Source organism: Scomber scombrus, chromosome 22 (genome assembly GCF_963691925.1).
Source record: "Scomber scombrus chromosome 22, fScoSco1.1, whole genome shotgun sequence".
NCBI lineage: Eukaryota > Metazoa > Chordata > Actinopteri > Scombriformes > Scombridae > Scomber > Scomber scombrus.
Window position 1 is genome coordinate 15802345 of NC_084991.1, and position 20456 is coordinate 15822800.

The window sequence follows — 20456 nt, forward strand, 5'->3', positions numbered from 1 at the left end:
TGTTGTCGGAGCTGACCTGGGGTGACAGCAACACCGTTGCCGTTGACGATGGGTCTCTCCTCCTCCTCCTCCTCGGGGGGATCGATGCTGGCTTTCTCCATGTTGCTGACCGACTTGTTTCGCTTCCTCTTGCCCTCGGAGCTGGGTCTGGCGCCCGGCAGCAGCTGGTCAGTTACATTTAGCAGAAGAGTGCTAGGCTCTGCCGGAGGCTTGGGAGTGCCGTAGAAGTTATCTGGAACAGAGAGGAGGAAGTATAGGAAGAGATTTAGATCAAAGTCCTTTGTATATGTTCGTAGTTTTAGCCATCTATCAATGGGGCCTGACCAAAGGGTAGTTCTAGGTCTAAAAAATGAAGCCAATGCCGAAGTGCCTTAAACCTGCGTTCTTTCTATTGGCCATTGGTGGGCAACTCCACTGGCCCAAAAATCAAGACAGATTGTATAGAAAAAAAAATTACCCTACTTATTCACTCAATTTATTACCTCAGTAAACACTTTCCTAATGAGTTTATGGTCTTAATCGCTAGTTTCAAGTCTTCTTCAATACAACATCATGTTAATTTAGCAAATTATGGTCACATTTAATTTAAATTTGATGACAAAGGGCAATGACCATGGTCAAAATGCTAAACTCACAACAAAAAGGCTTCAAAACACAAGTCCACAAACCAATCAATCACACTTTATTTGTATTGCACATTTCATACATCGCGATGTAACAGAAAGTGTTTGTCAGACACTTATAACAACAATCTATTATTTAGAGAAAAAACTGAGAAAAAAACTGAGATTAAAGTTGCAAATTTATGAGAAAAAAGTCAAAAAGAAAGACAAAAACTCACAAATTTGCGAGAAAAATGTCAACAAGTCACATTGACCCCCCCCTTAATCATTTTAAAAACTAAAACTGCAGCCAGATCTCATTCAGTATCATCTGTTCACACAGGAGACACGAGAGTAAAACTCAAGAGTTTACCATCGCTACACTTGCTTTCAATTAGCAAAACTTGCCAAAGAAAAATGGGAAGACGTAGAATCAGAAACAGAAAACGGTCACCAGTGACCTCAACAGATGAGGAGAAGAGAATGGGTGAGAGAGACTAAACACACCAACATGTTCTCAAATATTACACACTGAAAAAAGTCATGATACCACTGTATATGTTGAAATATGGTGTCATCTCCACATCTCCAGCATCAGATTCAGCAGCCTGGAAGACCTTGTGATGGTAAGTGGTCCTCACTTTACTATACAAGTACAAATACACATTGAATTAACAACAACACTCTGGAGGTAAATAATTTGATTAATCTGAACGACCATTGACCTTTTTTCCAAATGCAGCCGTACCCAGAAGCAGAGAAGATGCAGGAAAGGTCAACGTTTGTTCACCTGCTTAAACAGATGATGCGTCTGACTCCTCAACAGAGAATCTCCCAGAGTGAAGCGCTTAGTCACCGCTTTATAGGCATGAGCCAAGGGACTGACAATGATGACACCAGCTCTCAGTGAGTGATCACGTGGTTGGTTAATATAGTTTGTAGATGAAATGTGATGTTAGATACAAACTGTTTCACCAAGCTCCACAAGCAGGTCAAAGTTTTCAGTTGTAATTTAGTACAACATTCATGTTGCTAAAAGGATGATTCCTAACGACTTTGGTGATCCCGACATTTACTCTTGGGTCACCATGAGGTCGACATCTTTTGTTTTGAGCAAATATCTTGTGGATTGTCGTTATTTCCTGATTTTTCATCCAGCACTATCATCATGTCAAAATACTGCTTTATAAAATATCACTTTACTTACTTCAGTTCAAAAGAGCCAAAGATAGCACACTAACAGGCTGTACCTACTTACTTTACAGCCTCACAGAGTTGCTTGCATGGCTGTTGAAGCATGCAGTCGTGTCCTTTTTCTCTAGTATGTAACAAGTCAATACTTCAAAAGACAAAGCCAAGAGAGAACACTGACATACAAAACTTTACCAAAAAAAATCTATATTTCCATCAATTCTTCATAAAGAAAAACAGAGCGATTAGGATAAATTCAACACACAGAACGTCATCTTAAATTCAAAGAGACAGAGCATGACAGAGTAAGGATGAGAGAGGGAAAACACAGCAGGATACCCACACACATATGAAAGTAAGGATGAGAGAAGTGAGAACTGCAGATTGAAAGAGGTCCGTGACACTACGGCACCATCCACAGGGAAGATGAGGTGTTCTGCCATTTGACATGTTGTTTTATGTCTAATCTGATCCATGAACACACAAGCTGGAGGCTCAACATCACACCACGGCTTACAACATCACAGCCACTCCAAGATCTGACTGGGGACCACCAGACAATGCACAGATCCTTCTTCAGCATTCACTCAACAAGGCAACACATCAAGTGACAGAGGCCGATATGAACAGCGTTTTTAAATCTGTCGAAGGACGCAAACTACCAGTCCAGACGGTATCCCATCTTATGTCCTTAGGACCTGCTACAGTCAGCTATCGTATGCTGTTATGGACATTTTTAACCTGTCATTGTCAGTCTGCGTGGTTCCTACATGCTTTAAGAAAACCCTTACTGTTCCTATACCAAAAAGACACCTGTACCCTGTCTTAATGTCTACAGACTTGAGTGATAATGAAAAGCTTTGAAAAATGAGTTAAAATATTACGACTAACCTCGATCTGCTACAGTTTTCCTATCAGACAGCTCTGTGGAAGATCACTGGCTCAGCATATCGTGTTCAAGGTACAAATGTCTGTGTCAGAATGATTTTTTATTGATTATAACTAATTTAATACCATTGTAACATCTAAACTGGTGTTCCAAGACCTTGGTCTTTGTAATTCCATCTGTAAGTGGTTATAAGACTTTCTGACTCAGAAAATTAAAGTCGATACTGGCTACTCATCTACGATTGTTGTGAACACAAGAGCACTGCAAGGCTGTCACCTCACTCCTCTACAGTCTGACTGTAAATGACAACAAAAGGGACGCATATACAAAGGATGTGGGGGATCTGTCCATATGGTGTCAAGACAACAACCTCTCCCTAAATGGTGAGAACACAACAAAGATACTTGATTTTATGACGTCCAAAACTGTTTAGTCACCAGTTACCATTAACAATGTCCATGTTTAAGTTGTGAATAGCTTCAGATTTTTCAGCATTCAGATGTCAGAGTTTCTCTCCTGGTCTCTAAACACCACTACACTTTCTGCAATGCCTTAAGAAATATTGAATGTCCACAAAACCGTGGTTAGTTTCCCATACTGGTGTGGTGTGGTGTGGCAACCTAACTGAACATGACCATAATAAACTGAAGGGGACAGTAAAAATGGCTTTTTAAAAATGTAAGGAAAATAACTTCAGATTCAGGACAATTACACCTCCTTCTGCAGAAGAAAGAGCCTGGATATTATGGAGGGCAGCAGCCACCCAGCACATGGACTGGAAATACCTACAGAGCATCAGAGCTTGGAACAGCTGCCTCAAAGACAGTTTCACCCCTAGGCGGGAAGATTACTTAACAGTAAGCACTTGCATAACTCACAATGATTCATTATTGTGGAGTTTTTACTTACTGTTTATTTCTGGTAATTTATTTCTTATTTATATAGTTGTTAGGGCTGAGAGACCCAGGGCAGATGTATTTCATTGCATTTGAATGTACAATTGTACTTTTTAAATGTATATGACAATAAACTTGAACTTGAAGATGCACTCAAGGCAACCAGTGTCTGCCAAGGAACACACATCTCATCATGAACCGATTTCAACATTTTAGGGGGATATTTGTTGTTGCCAGGTTCCTTCATCTTCTCCTCTACACATCAATCACTTATGAGACTATGCATGAATTTCCCGAGCATGACTGTGCCTTTCTGAATGGACAATGTAGGACTGAATAATAACCAAATCTCTTCCTCTATCCCTCAGTTTCAGTGTCTGGCCAACTACCCACCTCTGGGAACTGCAGTTTTTCACTTGGCTCAGACTCAGCAACCCCTTCCAGTCTTCTATTTGGATTTTGAATTTTTTTTATCCTTCAGTTTGTCTGCTGGCAGCAGCCCAGTGCCCCTGACAGTCTCAATCACTCATTGTGAAAACCTCATATCTTCATGTTTAGGGATTTAGATTTTCTTCTACTTTACTGTCAAGATTTTTTTTAAATAACAATGTTATTCTTAAGGTATCAAAGTGCTGAAAAGTGAAGACTGTGGATTATGCAGAGTCACTGGGAGTTTGTTTCTGGAAAGACATTTAAATGTTGAGCTTTTTAAATGTCATTCTCAACGCTTTGACCAGAACAAACAATATTTCATTCATACTCTCTGTATTGCAGCGGCAGCAGAAAGTCTCAGCAGTGGATGTTCCAGGACCTGAGCAAATAAAACTCTATCTGTATGGGGGTAAGCGGAAAATTGTGTTTCTGTAGGGGTGAGCTGAACTTCAAATCGAAAAGATGCAGTTTCCCGTGCGGGTTGAAAGTCCATGACAATGAGGCTTGTCTAAAACATTTCTAAAAGCCGCATGAAATATCTGCAGACATAGTTATCAAACGCTGGAATTTTACTTTTGATTTCTGAAAATTTAACATTTTTGAGAAGGTTTTCAGGAGAACACTTCACATATCTGTTTCATGAGGCGGGTGCCTAGGAGAGCAATGAATGGCTCAAAAGTTGCAAACAATCTCTCGCATGATGTCTAATTTGAAATGACACATTTAATTGTGACGTTTCGGTGGTAGACCTTCATCAGGCAAATGGTTTGTGACAATGAGAAGCCACCTTAAATAGGGAGTGGTGTCTTGGCTCTTGCAATGATCCTTCTGTTTTATTCCCTGTGTGTCTCTCTGTGTTTGTGTGTGTTCATGTGTGTCCATGGCTGTGGATGCTCCCTCCTTCTCCTTTTCCTGCTCCTGCTCAGCCTGCGACTGGCACACCTGCTCATCATAACCTCATCAATTTGACAGTATATCTCCCCTGGCTCTCCTTCCAGTCTTCGCCAGATTGTTCCGTCACCCATAGCGGTAGTTCGATGCTCGGGCCAACTTTCCAGTGTGTTCTTTGCTCTTTAAGTATTTTTCGCTGTTATAACCATGTGTCTCCCTGTGCTCCAGAACTCCTCCTTATGTGCCAGCCGGCTTGCTCCATTCAACAGACATCTGCCTGCTTGCCAAGACTCCTCTACAGCCACGCTTACTACCCAGCCCTCTGTCTACCTGCTCACCGCTCTGCTCCCCTCCAAACATAGATAGATCTAAGTTTTTGCAATAAACCTTCTGCATTTGGGTATGTTTAGATGGAGGTTTGAGAGCGGTGGTCATAGCTGTCAATCATGACCTCACATGCCTTTTTTATATCGTCAAATAACTAATTAAAAACAAATTCATCAGAAAAAGTAAGAGTATTTAGAGGTTTGCAACTTTTGAGAAGGTTTTCACAGAAGAGTAGAAAGGTTTTACTGTTTGCTACAGACACAGGTGCTGGAGTGAGATGTCCTATCACGTTGGTCCAAAGTCTGAAAGATGAAAGAAAGATCAGCCACAATTTGCCTCTAAGGCTTTTTAGAAAATCTGGGAGAGTAAAAGAAAGTTTAAAAGATCTCCACAGAAGTTTACAGAGAAGGACTTCAGACACAGTTTGGGTGTGCAGTGATTCTCAATAGTTTTTTTTATTAGTCTATCCTTTAATAGCTACAGTAACTCCTCTGTTCATGTGTCCCTGGCAGAAAAAACAGACATGCGAAGACAATGTGTGTGAATATCCACAGAGATTATTCAATTGCTAATTTGAGCACAATCTCCAACACTGACTGCGGACAGATTGGAGAACAGGAAGAATAGCCAGAGAGATTTTTAAAAAACACATCAGATGGCGTTTCCTTCTGCCTCTGAAAGACCCATTGAAACATCAAGCTCATGTTCTGGAAATCATGAAGGCTGCTATGAAAAATGGAGGAGAGTAACTGTAAAAAGATTATGGGGACTGTCGGGATTAGAACCCCCGGACCAAAGACACAAATCCTGAAGCCTTAAGGGGGCTGAAGATTTTTGCGAATCTTTGGAAAAGTGAGGGAACTGTATGCTCCATGAGTGAACTCGAATAACCCTGCAGCATCACAGGAACTTAGGACTTTGAAGTCTGAAGTGGTGGAATCGCTCTCACATCTGACAGGCTTACTGATTTTGGTCTAGAGTTCCATTCATATGCTGATAATGAAGAGATACATGAGGAAAAACAAATTAACAAAAAGTATGATTAAAAATCACCACTAGAGCTTCAAAGTAGTACTAGTCAAATCATTTTTGGGTTATGAAAGTTGTTTCCACATTGAAAATAAGAGCCAGACTGGCAGATTTGAGGCTGATACCAATATAGATTTTTACTAATTGAAAAATATATTCATTTTCTTCTAATAAATACATAACATTTTTTTGATAAGGAGACTTTTCCTCTGAATTTCTTCTTACTTATCAGCCATCATCTACACGGATGTCAATATGTCTGCAATGACTGATTATCAGCCTTATCAGCCTAGCAACAAAAGAGTAAACAATATGTTTCTTTGATAAAAAAGTTAATAAACTGTGTACATAAAAATCAAAGAAGAAAAGCCACCTTAAAATGTGCAATTTGTAACAAAACAACCAAACCACAGTGATTTCAATTCTTCAGTGTGAAGCGTTAATGGGGGCTGAAAATTAACATTACACTTAGTCGAAACCTGATGATTCACTTCAGGGTTTTCTGGCCTAACATCAAATAAATTCAGCTACTATGGTGCTGTGTTTTCAAAAATGAAGAATTTGAAAAATTTGTTTCAGCACAGCTTTATGTCTCCGACTGTTTCATGAAAATATTTCCTTTCACCTAGTTTTAGTCCCTCAATTTTTGAGCAAATCATTCTTTTTGTGATTTTTCTGATAATTTTATGCTGGTACGATATTGGATGTCTATGTTTAACATGGTTAAAAGGATAATGCTCCTAGCAAGTTGAAAGTTGCTTTATGTAGTTATCTCTAAATCATCCTACTTGAGAAGTTTCCATTTTGAGTAAAGAAAGAAAAAATAGGTAAAATCCTACCACTACTATTTATTTATAGATAGTGAACTGAGGGGCTGCATACATGGCCAGTTGAAGATAAATAATGAGTTTTTGAAGTGTAAATCATGCTAAAATATTCCAGTAGAGCCCCAGAATACAGCTATAGACCTGGAAATGTGCTTGACACATCCCCTTTAAGCTCAGTATAAGCTTCACTTTCTTTAGCACTCACACAGTTCACACAGATCAAGAGAGACGAACAATTGATTATTTTTTCATGTACAAATGTGTGAGAGTTCAAACAGTTCAAACAATCTCAACACCAGCACCATCCAGGCAATATGAGATATATAAAACCACCACATACTAGTGGAAAAACATGATTTCTGATGATGTAGTAATTAAAACTGATGGTAAAAACACCAACCTGCATCGTTAATCATCCCTCAGACTCCTCTAATTCATTAAAAAACATGTTAATGAGAATTTAGAGTGGAAAAAAAACTTCCTGAACTAGCAGTTTATCTGTCTTTGCGACTCAATTTGTTTTCCAATTTATTCGCTTCCAATTTGCTTAATCATAGAGTGAGAAACAGCAAGATGCCAGGAGTTCACAGACTCTCAAGGACACTTAGCAGGAACTGAGCTTCCTGTTCTTGGTAACCACTGCTCAAAACTTTTCCGCTGCTCCAAAAAGCCACCTGATCCACAGCGGAGCCTCCATTTTTAAATTTTACCCTTCTCCCTGTCTTACATATCTTATGAGTCCATTACATTATTAAAAGATATAAAATGCTGAATGATGGCCGCACAGTAGAAACTCTATCTCCCTCTCCCTGTGGAAAGCATTCTCTGAAAGTGATGCACGGCTCCCATCGCAGAAAGGATCTAACATTGCCTCTGGCAACCAACCGTTAAATTGGCCATCTGCAATTTTGCTTTTTTCCCTCTTTACCTGCAGTTGGTGGCAGGACGACAGAGGCTGAAATCAGGTGGGAGAAAGAGGAGAAAGTTAGCTGCTATATGTTATCTATATAATGGCAGGGGTCCCCGAAGAGTTGGAGGTGGCCAGGCAGACCAGGGGCTGCGTTTTTCGAGTGGTTTAAAATCCAAGCCTCGGGCCTGTCTGACCACAGGAGAGAGAGGATAGAGAGAGTCTGTTTGTTTTGATTAGGCAACTGAAGAGTCACTGCAACTCAGACTCAAGGACTGAGCCAAGAGAGAGCCAACGTGAAGGTAGTGCTTAGATTTGTGTGTGTATGTGTGTGTGTGAATGTGCGCTGGCTTCATTCAAAATTTAGAGAAGATATACAGAAGTGTCCTTCATGAGTGATGACACTCTTGTCTCCACAAAGCCAAAAGATGGATGGATGGGAGCTTATGTGTCAGTGTCTGTGTGTGTGTGTGTGTGTGTGTGTGTGGTGTATGGATGGGGGAGTGATGAGCATTCATTCAAACTGCTGTCAGAGAAAAATGCCACATCGCAGCATAAATTCCACAGGTAAAAAAAAAAAAGAAGTAATATTACAAAAGAGGAATGACCGCAATCACATGCATTATTAAGCGTGACTCGACTAAATCCTTACCTTCATATGTTCCGCTCTCTAGCAAGGCTCCACTTTTCTCCAATTCCATGAACCGGTCAACGGTCACAAAATTATAATCCACCCCCGGGACCTCTCCTTCCTTGGGCTGCCTGGTTGTGCCTGCAGGAGATAAGCAAGGAGAGAGGAAGAGACATAGTTAGAGCCGCTTAAACTGCGAACGCCTAACAACTGCACCAATGAGAGGAGACATTAAGTGAGAGTGAGTCTTTGTCAGTGTTTTCGGAAAGATCAGAACATACCAGAGCTGAAACACATCAACCCTGACCCAGCTCTATTCATTAAGTGCCCTCTTTATTCCTTTTTGTCCTTTTCCTTCTTGCACTGCCTGGACTGAATACTTGAGCAGTGTGCTTTCGGGGGGAAGAGTGGCTAGGTACCATTTCAGGAGCTAAGTGATGCAATTTGGACACCAAGAGGAGAAATCAAGTCAATTTGCATGGAGCTGACAGCATGTGGAGGACTCCCTGACAGGCGCCGCAGTTCTGCCAGCTGACTGCAACCTAGGACTGATGAAAATATTTCGCCGTGTAATAGAGGCATTTTAAAGTCAAGCTCAGTTGATACGACAACCATGACTTCTCAAGTTACTGGAACAATGTGTGCTTAAGTGTTTATGGTGTTAAACACAGATACAAGCGATTTCCTAAACACCTTCGCATCACTGTGTCCTAATTAGACTTGTTAAAACTGATCCCAGCTGTGATAACACACCAGCACTCAACCCCTGAGGAGCTGAATGGGTTTTCAAATCTGAGCGAGGGTTGTTCACACTAAAAGAGGAGCCCGCAAAGCATACTTGTTAGACTCTCACTACGGCATATAAAGTATCCATGTGTGTATTTTAAAGTTAGCAGGGGGGAACCACTGTGCCACTGATCGCTGCTGATGGGTGGTGTGATTTGTCTTTAAAAGGCCAACAGACAACCCTCCTTCATTACTGTACAAGGTTTGTAAAAATGCCTGTGTAAGCTTTGCTGTGTAGATCCAGGCCAGGAAGAGCCAGGAGTGTGAAAGTATCAGTTTCTTCCAAACACTGAGTGCCAAACTTTCAATTACACAAACAGAACCAATCAGACATAATAGCTGGTCTTGAGACTACCCAGAGGGAAAATGGTGAAAAAGAACTAGTTTGTACAACCATGTCTTAGGGTAAAAGTGGAACAAGATACAATCATCATTCAGAAGAGATAATGGTGCACATTGAGCTTTTTTCTCAGCTACACACACTTTGCGTTGTGTGTGGATGTAAGTTTGCTTCTTCCAAAATGTTCAATGAATAGGAAAAGGTCTTCAGTCAAAATCCAAGTTCAGAGATTTGGAATGAAGTTTCGCACTGTTTCAAAAAAAAATCATTTCTTGGGGAACCCTGGTGGCCCCAGGCTCATGGCAGTGAACTTTGAGTCATTCCTCATTTTTTAATCGTCTTCAAAATCCCTTACGAATGTTTCTGAACTGAAGAAGCCTTTTCAGTAAAAACAGCTTCCATCATTACCCCATAGTCCAAAACGCGGTTTCAACTTTCACCAGACAGCATCAAACAATGTAATGAATAGAAAATGAGTCCTAATGAGGCCATCAAGCAGCCAGGCCTTTCCAAAAGTTGTCTTGTTAATACGCTGATTAATTAGTCCTTAAATGGAGAAACTAAACCCACCAAAGGTTTTATGATCAGCTTGTCTGATGGAGATTGCAGTGGTTGAACTTCTTTGTTTAAAGCACATTCGGTCATCTTCTTCCAAAAACAACACAACTCTCATGCTGAATTTATGGGTTTTCTTCAGACCTCCGAGTGCTCTCCACAAATTTACTGTCGACAACCCTTGAAGCCAAAACACCAGACTGGAACCTGCTGACGGAGTAATTTGTAAGAACTTTTAAGAGCAAATCAGCAGCAGGGGAACACTGTTATTTACTGAAAAAAACTGTGTATGTGAGTGAGTGTTTGTGCCGCACCTCCAGCGGAGACTTCCTTGATTGTGTCTGTCTGCATGGGGGCTTGTGTACCCGTCAGATTAGCCTCCCTCACAGGCAGAGCTACTGACTGAGCAGCACACACGCACACACAATTCAGAGAGGACCTTTGATGTTGCAGAACTATATTTAGCAGCATCTTGTGGTGGGGACTTCTCTCGGGTGACATTTTCTAAAAGGAGGAAAACCACAATGCCTCTAGATTTTCAGTCCTTTGTATGTGGGTCATGATTCTATACTGCATATCAGCGATTCTCTAAACACAGCAACCTCTCTGAAGTGCAATAATGATCTTGGATATTTTTAGGAAGGAATATAATCATTGTTTACAGTGCTTTAGTTTGAGAACATAGAGAAACTCATTATGGTTAAATACAGTGTCCATCACTTTGTCAGAGTGGCTTTAGCCTGCAGGAGCCAGGATATTCAAATCCCCTGCAGGTGTGTTTCTGGATTTAGGCCAATTCAGGAGTGTGGGAAGCTCACTAAAAATAAGAATTGTTTTTCTTTTTTCTTTTTGCACAGACATCCTTTCAATCCGTCAAGTTCCTGTTTAGTTTGGAGACAGGATGAGAGAAAGAAACAAAGAAAAAGAGAAAGTAAGCCGGATCCCACCAGATAACTAGATCATACTATAGTGTTAAACTGGATTTACGCTTTTGCGTTTGGAGGCGATGTCGTAGCAAGAGAGCCCGTGTATAACAGGGAAATCAATGCCTTAAAACCGAACACGATGGGGCGACAGCGGCTACAGAGATATCTCATGACTGCAATACAGTAACTGTGTCAGTAGAGCTGAGAAGACAAGTCGTTTGAGCCATTTTTCAACTAAAAATACCCAACATTGTCAGGTTCCTGCTTCACATATGTGAGGATCTAAGATGTTCTACTTTTCTGTCTTACACTATAAACTAAATATTTCTGGGTATTGGATTATACTTAGCGATTTAAAGACATCACCTTGGCCTCTGACTTATTGGGCATTTTTCACTGACATTAAACAGACAAAACAAAATAATCTGCAGATCATTCGATGATGAAGAAATCATTAGTTGCAGAGCTTCTTTCTTGTAAAAATTACTTAACAGAGAATACAATATTTCTATTGTTGCTCTATATCACAAAAGGCTCTTTTATATAGAGATTCTGCATTATAGCTGTAAAGAAGATCAGTCATTAATCCGCCTTTTGCTTTTTTATATTGAACCAAACAAAGCCAGCATAGTGCTGTACATGTATGTGCTTTTACATAACAAGCTGCATGTCCCTTTTACACAGATGTCAATCTGGCTTTGTGACTACCTCTGTAGCCGGGTTATTGGTGGAGCAACTCTGCCTACCCTCCCACTCTGTTTCTGTACCTTTTATACAGAACAGTGAGGCAGAACAACGGCTCAGCATTCCTGCTTTGGACAGGCTGTGTAAAAGGGACCTATGTGAATAAAAGAATTCGAACAGAATTACTTTGATATACTTTTCTATAATAAAAGGATAATATGGCCTGAAAATGCATGACTGACTGTTGTGGTTTTACCAACAATTCCGATGCTAAACTAAAAATCAAAGTCAACACTGGAGGCATCTACGTTAGGGGTGCATTATACAGAAGTAAAAATCCACCATTACTGCAGCTTCTTGCAATCTTCAAAGACAACAAAAAAGATCTTGGCGACGGATAGCGAGCCAGTGAATAACAGGTCATTTGTCCCTTGTTGCAAACGTGTGGGAAATGTTCATAGGAATAATTTGTTCTCTTGGGATGCAAGACAAGAAATATGACCGTGAAAGAGTGCAAAAAGACAAAAAGAGGAGTAATGATAATGTCTGCCGAGGTGGTGGTAAAGGGGAGTGCGCAAAGGTAGAATCGGGGATGTATAAAAAGAGGCAGAACATGTAGTAAATGAGAACACAGTTTCAGTCGTAACATACACTGTAGCTCCCCTAGCCTGCAGCCATCTTGCTGTTGTCCGATAAGTCCTCGAGTCAGATTCAACTCCACAACCACAGGTCACGAGTCCAGCTCCCACTCGTGCAGCCGAGCACCATTACTATAGGCCTCGGTCACAGCTAACACCTGTAGTGCATTCATACCAGGGCTCCTACAGATTTCATTAGCATAGTTTTAAGCTATCAGTATGTTAATAAAACACACAGCATTAAAAGCATGACCTCTATGTTCGGCTTCAAATTTGCACACTGCACAGTTAAAAAAAACACACACTATATAACCTGAGTACAATTTGAACCTGTGATAACTGCAGGCAATATAAAAAGGCTCAATGATGGTCCAACCAATCTGTGGAAAGCAGAAACATTGACCTCTATTTGAAACAAAGGCTTTATATCCAGAGAATATCCGGAGGCATCATAGAGAGAGATTGTACGGCGAATTCATGACAGGGAGTCAAAGCATGTGTAAAGACCCCGAGGAAGTGATTATACTGTGAGCATTCATGCTAATCATCTCATGCTGAGTGTGAACAGTACAACTTGTAGTGTAATGTTGTTTCAGTAAAAGTAAAGACAGAGGAAAAAAATAAAGGACATAATGCATGTCTAATAAGGACAGATGTAAATAATGTAAATGCACCTTAACAGGTTAAAGTAAGTAAATGTCTGCATATATTTTAGTGAGAGAAAAAGGGCAGAATACGTCTCTGAAGTCGTCCTGTTCTGAAGTTTGTTAAAACAGGACACCTCGCTGCTCTCTGGCTGCTAGTCAAGGCCTTTTTCTCAGAGCTCTTTCTCTTTCTCAACTGTATCTGGCTAATACAGTACGTGATATGAATACATTGAAGCTACAATTAAGTAAAAATATGGATTTTCTAACTAAATTTGTGTTAACTGGGTTACTGGCCTTGCCATTGGCATGGTTGTTTTTAGCCACGCTAGCAGCATAGCTCTAGGGATTGTAATGCTACTCTGTTGGTTGAGACGCTGCTTTAGTCCAGATTGAAATCAGCGACTGTTACCATGAAATGTTATACAGACATTCATTGTGCTTGGAAGGTGAATCCCGATGAGTTTTGTTATCTCCTGACTTTTCCTGTAGCGCCACCATGAGGTTGACATTAGTTATGACTGAACTGTCTCAACACCTGTTACATGGATTATCTTAAAATGTGGTCCATTCATGTCCACCTCAGGATGAATTATAATAACTTTCATTATCTCTTACATTTTACACCTAGCACCACCATAAGGTATGAATTTTGTCAAACAAATATGGAATACTGCTCCTATGTGGCTGTCACCTTGTGGATGTGTGATTGAAAGGTTCATTAATAAACTGGTTAAACTTGAGGAAAGCTGAGCTTTTTCCAAGAAAATACAAGCCAGGACAATATATTTGTTTTACGAATGAACTTTGAACTTTAGCAAGGAATCTTTGTGAACACTGGCTCCAGTTTTATTGTTAGCATTTAGTGGAGCTCAGCAATGGGTACATTTGTCCTAATGCACTGAGAATCAGTAGCAGCGGGAGTATATTGAACATTTAATTTATTAAACAGGTGGATCACCACACATATTTTACTGTAATTGCTGTAGCTTTGGGTAGACATTAACATTTAAGCAGCTCCTTGGCAATGTTAAATCATTAAGTCCATCTCCCTTCTGTTTTAAATACACCCACACAGTAAAATACAGACAAATTTAGCCATTCATTGGGTAAACCAACTTGGTGCAACATATGTAAATGTTGTCAAGTACACAGGTTATGATGTATCAAGCATAAGAAAACATAGTCCAGGTGACAGCCTTACTAAGCACCCCCAAGCTTGTGCTTATTTGGTGTATTACAGCAGCTGCTTTTGTTGCTGCACAACCAGAGGGAAACTTGCTCTAGAAGTATATATATCAACTGTAAATGTGGATCTGGAGTTGGAAATAGGATCAACTAGCGTCTATCCTCTAGCAGGGTGCACAATCCCTTTTGTACTGTTATAACAGGCCAGTATAGTGGACAATAGCCTCAGGCTGGATGTATAAGGCAGGTCCTGCCCTTTTACACCCTAAACCCTCTGTTATGACTGGCCAAGACAGTGTCAGCACGGCTTATTGTAACCACCCTAATCTAGCCATTAGCCAATTAGGAAGTGACGGGCAGCCATAATGCCCTTGCATTAAAGGGATGGATTAGTTTGCCATTCAGTGCCTGCCGCCTGTGGGCAAATGGACTGATGGAGGACATTGAACCGCTGCACCGCCGCCACCACCGAAAGCTGCTTTCACTGCACTTTGCCTTCACGGACAGCAAGTGTGGCGATGTGCTTATTCACTGTTTTCACTGATGATGCAGAGAGGTCTTAATCAACTGTGATTACATATCATTTAAGCGGTAATAAAGTCTATTGAGCAGGGAGTGCAGAGGAGTCTGCTGTTTTCACTGAGCTGAGGATGAAAGTTAATATCGCAGTTTAATCATATTGACCAGGAATGTTTTGTTTCCCCGGCAAAGCACAGATGCACACCTCACTCTTGGGTCTTGACAAAAGATCAGTGTTTTTTTCCACTTCTACCCAACTTAATGAGATTTTAGGTTCATTCAAGTTCAGTCAAGTTCAGTGTGTTGCTCCCCTGCTTATTGACAGCCAGTAATGTAGGATAGATTGGAGCAAGCCAGCCACTGAACCACACTCCCCTGCCTGTTGGCCCCACGCCGCCCTCCCCTGAATTCCATTAATAGCTCTGCCCTCCAGGAGCTGCTTGGTGGACCGCCTGTAACACAGCCAGAGATATTGATGACTGCATCCTCCCCCCAAGGAGAGACGAGAGGAAAGGAGAAGTGAGTGGAGAGGGCCGATAAAGAGATAAAGAGGTGATAAAAGGGAGAAAGCACAGGGAAAAATTAACATGGAAGCCAGTAAAAGATATCAGCATTAATCGCAACACTAAAAATGGAGATATTGCAGAGAATTATTTAGCTCTTTCCATTTAACAAATCATCTCCATTCATGTTTTACTCTGAGTAAATGGGTGCTGGGGTTTTGCTCTCTACAAAACATTTCACATGATATTCCCTTTGCAACTATTTCTTGTGGCTTGTCAGCTCACAGTAGCCAATACTCACTGCCTGACAAACTCAGCAAAATGACTCTCTCATTGAACATTTTCAAACTCAATTAATACTGCTCGCATATCCAAAAAAAGCATTTCCTTCCTGATTTTTACTGTGCTGCGAGTAAGTAACAGTAGTATAAATGCATGTGCAGTTTCAAAGATTTTAACAGTTTGAAAAACCACAGTGACACTGTTGCCGCAAGCTCATGTAAGGAGATCACGAAGGGCTGCTTGAAATTGAAGATATTTAACACAAATGTCAGTGTAAAGCTGGCGCATACGACTCAAAGCCTGTCAAGTAAGGACAGGTTGCAACATCTGATAATGTAATACCCTGTCAAAATGTGATAAGACTTCCTTGTAAATAATCCAAAAATGTATTAACGCATGTTAATGCTGTTAGGGGTGAGTGTATAATATTTCTCACCCGATTTGACATGAGTATTAACAGTTTAATAACTTGTTTAAATAAGTAAAAGTCATGAATTTGAAATTCTAAATGATTATTCAGCACTGGTCGCTCTTTAAGATAAATATATCCAAAGAACCTTATTGCAGATTAACATAATGATTGTATCTCATATATTGTGTGTATACAGAAATAGCTGAAGCGTCTATTTATGCAAGAATGATTCTGACATTTCAACCAGAGCTGATGAGTCACCTTCACCCAGATGAGGGAGTGTAAAAGAGCTCATGTGAAGCTATTTGAATGATTTCTGTTTTCATTAGAAAGGCAGCAAGTACTGAGAGAATAACACTCCACCAGAATGAGCTATTTCGAACCTCTGGGACAACATGAGGGGAAGCCAATGGAAGATTTGTATTAATTGTATCACACTTTTCCCACATTTGTTAGGTTAGGGAGAGCAACCAGAAACACGACAGAAATTTGAGACTACTGATTCGAGCTGAAATGGTGAGTCAACAAATGGACACATTTAATTAGCAACCACTTAGATAATATATGAATCAGTCTGTTTTCAACTAAAGTTTTTAGGATTTGGTGCTTTTCTTTGACATATATGGTTGTAAATTGAATAATTAGGAGTTTGGACAGTTGGTGGAGCAAAAAACGATTTGACGACATTCTAATGGGCGTTATATAGACCAAAATGACTGATCGACAAATTGAGAAATGATTCACAAAGATGAATCAGTTGCAGCTCTAATATAAACACCAACACATGCAGATAAGAAGACAGAAGCATTAAAAACATATCCTCTACTTAATGGCCAGTAATGATGCCCTGATTTCACATCTGCTGGTGCTTTGTGAATAGCAAGTCCCCGACTCAGTGCAGATGATACTCTTCAGCCTGCACACAGCAGCTAAACACTTAAGCGAGTGATAAAGTACCACAGAGTCCATGACAGTGACAGATCGGCTTGTCATTGTTAAGAGCTCTTGTTATTGATTAAATGCTGTATCAAACGCATTCAGGCCAAGACGTGGTAGTGAATCCCAAAAGTTGGCAGCAACAAGTACTGTTTGTCATAAAGCAAGCTTGCTGTGCAGGAGGTAACGCATATGCATTTGTAGGCCGACCCCACAAGTGTGATACAGTACGAAGGCAAGACGGACATGATAAAAATACACAGTGTAAAAAGAAACCTACCCCTACACAGGGATGCCATCATGATATCTGTTATCATTGAGAATTGAATCTGAGCGAGCTCCTTTATCCTTGTTTCTCTCTCTCTCTCTCTCTCTCGTGGGAAGACGTGAATGGCTCCTTTCATCGCATCTCAAGCTCCCTCTATTTCTTCTTGCTCCTCCAGCATGCCACTAAAAAAAATCGCCTTTGGTCCTGCTCTGCATCTCAACTTCCTTGGGAATCAAAGCCATCATGTTTGCGGGGGGGAGGAGGTTGTCGAAATGAAGAAAACAGAGTAGATGAAGAAGAAGAAAAAAAAAAAACCCAAATGCACACACCGCTTGACAGGCAGCAGCTGAGCGAGCGTTCACGCCAACCAACTTTAATCTGGAGAGATCCACCCTCCAACCCCCCACCCCCCCACCCCAAAAAAGAAAAAAATATCAGAGAAAACACAAGAAGGCCATTTCATTTCCTCTGCAGCTATTCCTTTTTCTTTCTGAATCCAGGGAGGGCTGCTGTATTGTCATTCACACACACACACACGCGACCGACAACAGGCAGGTATGAAGAGAGGGAAAAGAAGAAGGGGGAAGAGAAAGAGAGGGCAGAGATATAGAGAGATTAAGGGAAAGCTGATGTCATCAGTTTAGATATGTGGCCCTGGGGTGGGTGTTTTTCAGGGTGTGTGTGTGTGTAGTGATCAGGGATGTGAACGTGCTGCTGTGTCAGCCTAATCCCCTCCTAGCCAGGACCACGCTGGCTCGAGCACATTACCACCCAATGACACAATCAGTTTGTCGAGACGTCCTGCGCCGCTTCTATTCATCTATAACGTACCGTCACGACTGCTTGGCCCGAAGGTTCAGACTGGCCCTTCTACCAGAACAACAACACCCCCCCCCCCCCCCCCCCCACACACACACACACACACACACACACACCACCCCCTTCATCCCTGCCTGCAATCAAACACCACCGTCCCTTACAGTCCTCCAGTGTCAACTGCTGCACTGTCATGAGAGCCGATTTGAGTGCTTCCAGTAACGTATGTGGATCAAACGGGGATTTGAACCAGCAACCCAGCGGGTCTTACAAGCGTGAATAATCATCACACTCTTCACGGTGGTAATCATCTCATACTGAGACCTATTGGCCTTTTAATACCAGAGGTTAAGCTATCTCATACTGCCATCACCTCTGTCCCCGTCCTGCTATTGGACCTACAGAAGCTCTGCGTGTGTGTGCAATGTGAATAAAGGCGCTTTGCAAGCTTTACCTCTTCAGTTTGAGAGACAAGAGACCTCAATTGCAATTGCAGGAATATGCCATCATGCCCGTGTTGTTTAGCGCACCCTCCCACGCTTAACACACTGCTCGGCTTTCACTCTCTTTATCACTGCCTTGTTTATTTATTTATTCATTTCTAAAAGGGAAAATGTACACTGCAGCGTAGACCATTTGCCATATGCCACAGCATTTATGACCGAAGTTAGTTTGCGATACTCGTCCCTGCACGTACACCTACACACACACACACACACACACACACACACACACACACACACACACACACACACACACACACACACACACACACACACACACACACACACACACACACACACACACACACACACACACACACACACAACTCAACAAGAAAGCACACACAAAACAGCACAAAAACACACACTATGATACAGTTTAAGCACCATCAAAATCAGTGACAAGCACCTCATCATTCATGACATGACTGCCCCTCTTTAAAAAATGGATTCATTTTCAGTATTGTGGGTAAAGAGGTCTATATTTTGAACCACTGAACAGAAAAAAGCTGTTTGTCCAAAGCAGGATTTATGAAAGGGCACATCACCCAGAGTTATTGAATCAGAAACTCAGCATCCACTAATGGGTGCTCACAGGAGGGATAATAATCACTAACAAATTGATTAATAAAGACTAAAACTAAATCTGCTTACAACTAGTGTGTTTATTAACTATTTAATAACTGTTTATACAACTCATAATGAATAAATAAATAAAGGGGGATGTGTAAGGTAAAGTGTTACTGATTTAATGAGCAAAACATTCACTTATTTAGTTTCCTCAGAATATAGCAGAAGTGTTTGTAGGTGTTGTTTGTCACCAGGGAGTTACACAATAACTGATTTAAATGTGGTGTTGTATACATATTGTTTATATTCATAAAAGGTTAGTCTAAAAAAAGTTAGTGATCATCCAGTAAATGCCATCAGCTTGCATGTCATTAGTGCTAAACATGTTGTGGATCAGTATTTTGCTTGCATGTCCACAGGTTTTTAACATGCAGCAAATATCTGCAAATAAATGGACAGTGGGGTTTGCCAGTATAACTATGCTGGGGGTGATGTATTCTTTTCCCATTTGGGATGAATATGATTTGAATATAATTTGACTTTTTACCACCAGAATATTCATCCATAAGTCTGTGAAACATGAAAAGTCATGCTGAATTAGCTAGTATCTCTTTCCACTGTAATCTATGGATCGCTTACTTTTAATACCGAAGCAAAAGTGTCATTTTTATGATTTTGAAGCAACAAAAAATCACAAAGAACATCGTTTAGAATATGATTTTCAAGTGGAAAGTTACTCCTTGACTAAATGGACATGGAGAAATCACTAAAAAGATTACACTGTGCTAATTCCAGACTCTTAGATGAATTTTAAGGTGTAATTTTGACGCAAATTGCATCAATCAGTCTGTAAGGGTTAACAGCAACGCCAGTCAAAGGCACATAAATCTGAATAGAAGTTGTGAGTTAAAAGACAGAAAGCATGCAGCTCTTCGTCAAGCATGAGTCAATCACAAGAAGCTTTTTTAAGCATAGTAATTACACTGTGACAGTGAAGAGGATGACCTCAGCCAGGGAGAGAGGTTTTCGCTGGCACCTTGCTTTCTTACGGGAAGTGCTGTTTGGGCACACTCTGTTGAGGCACCGTGACTTAAGAGAGCTCTAATGACGGCACTTGTGATGAAACTTGAATAAAAAACTAATTTGGCTCCATGGGGAACAAAGCTGACACCTGCAAGAACAAGCATTGATTTTGTTGTCAGTGTTGCATTCAAGGCATCAGGGATCTTTCATGCCTCAACTAAAATGTACTCCAAAGTTGTCC

The 20456-nt window shown here is 40.8% G+C and overlaps 1 protein-coding gene across 1 annotated transcript in view; it reads right to left on the bottom strand.

The window, feature by feature from the left end:
* The window catches only part of magi2a (membrane associated guanylate kinase, WW and PDZ domain containing 2a), a 225294-nt gene that overhangs the window by 74247 nt on the left and 130591 nt on the right, over positions 1 to 20456 (bottom strand). The window contains exons 3-4 of the mRNA XM_062443389.1: positions 8644 to 8763; positions 17 to 232 (exon numbers count right to left, since the gene is read on the bottom strand). Coding sequence (XP_062299373.1) covers positions 17 to 232; positions 8644 to 8763 — 336 coding nt within the window. The remainder of the gene's footprint in view (positions 1 to 16; positions 233 to 8643; positions 8764 to 20456) is intronic.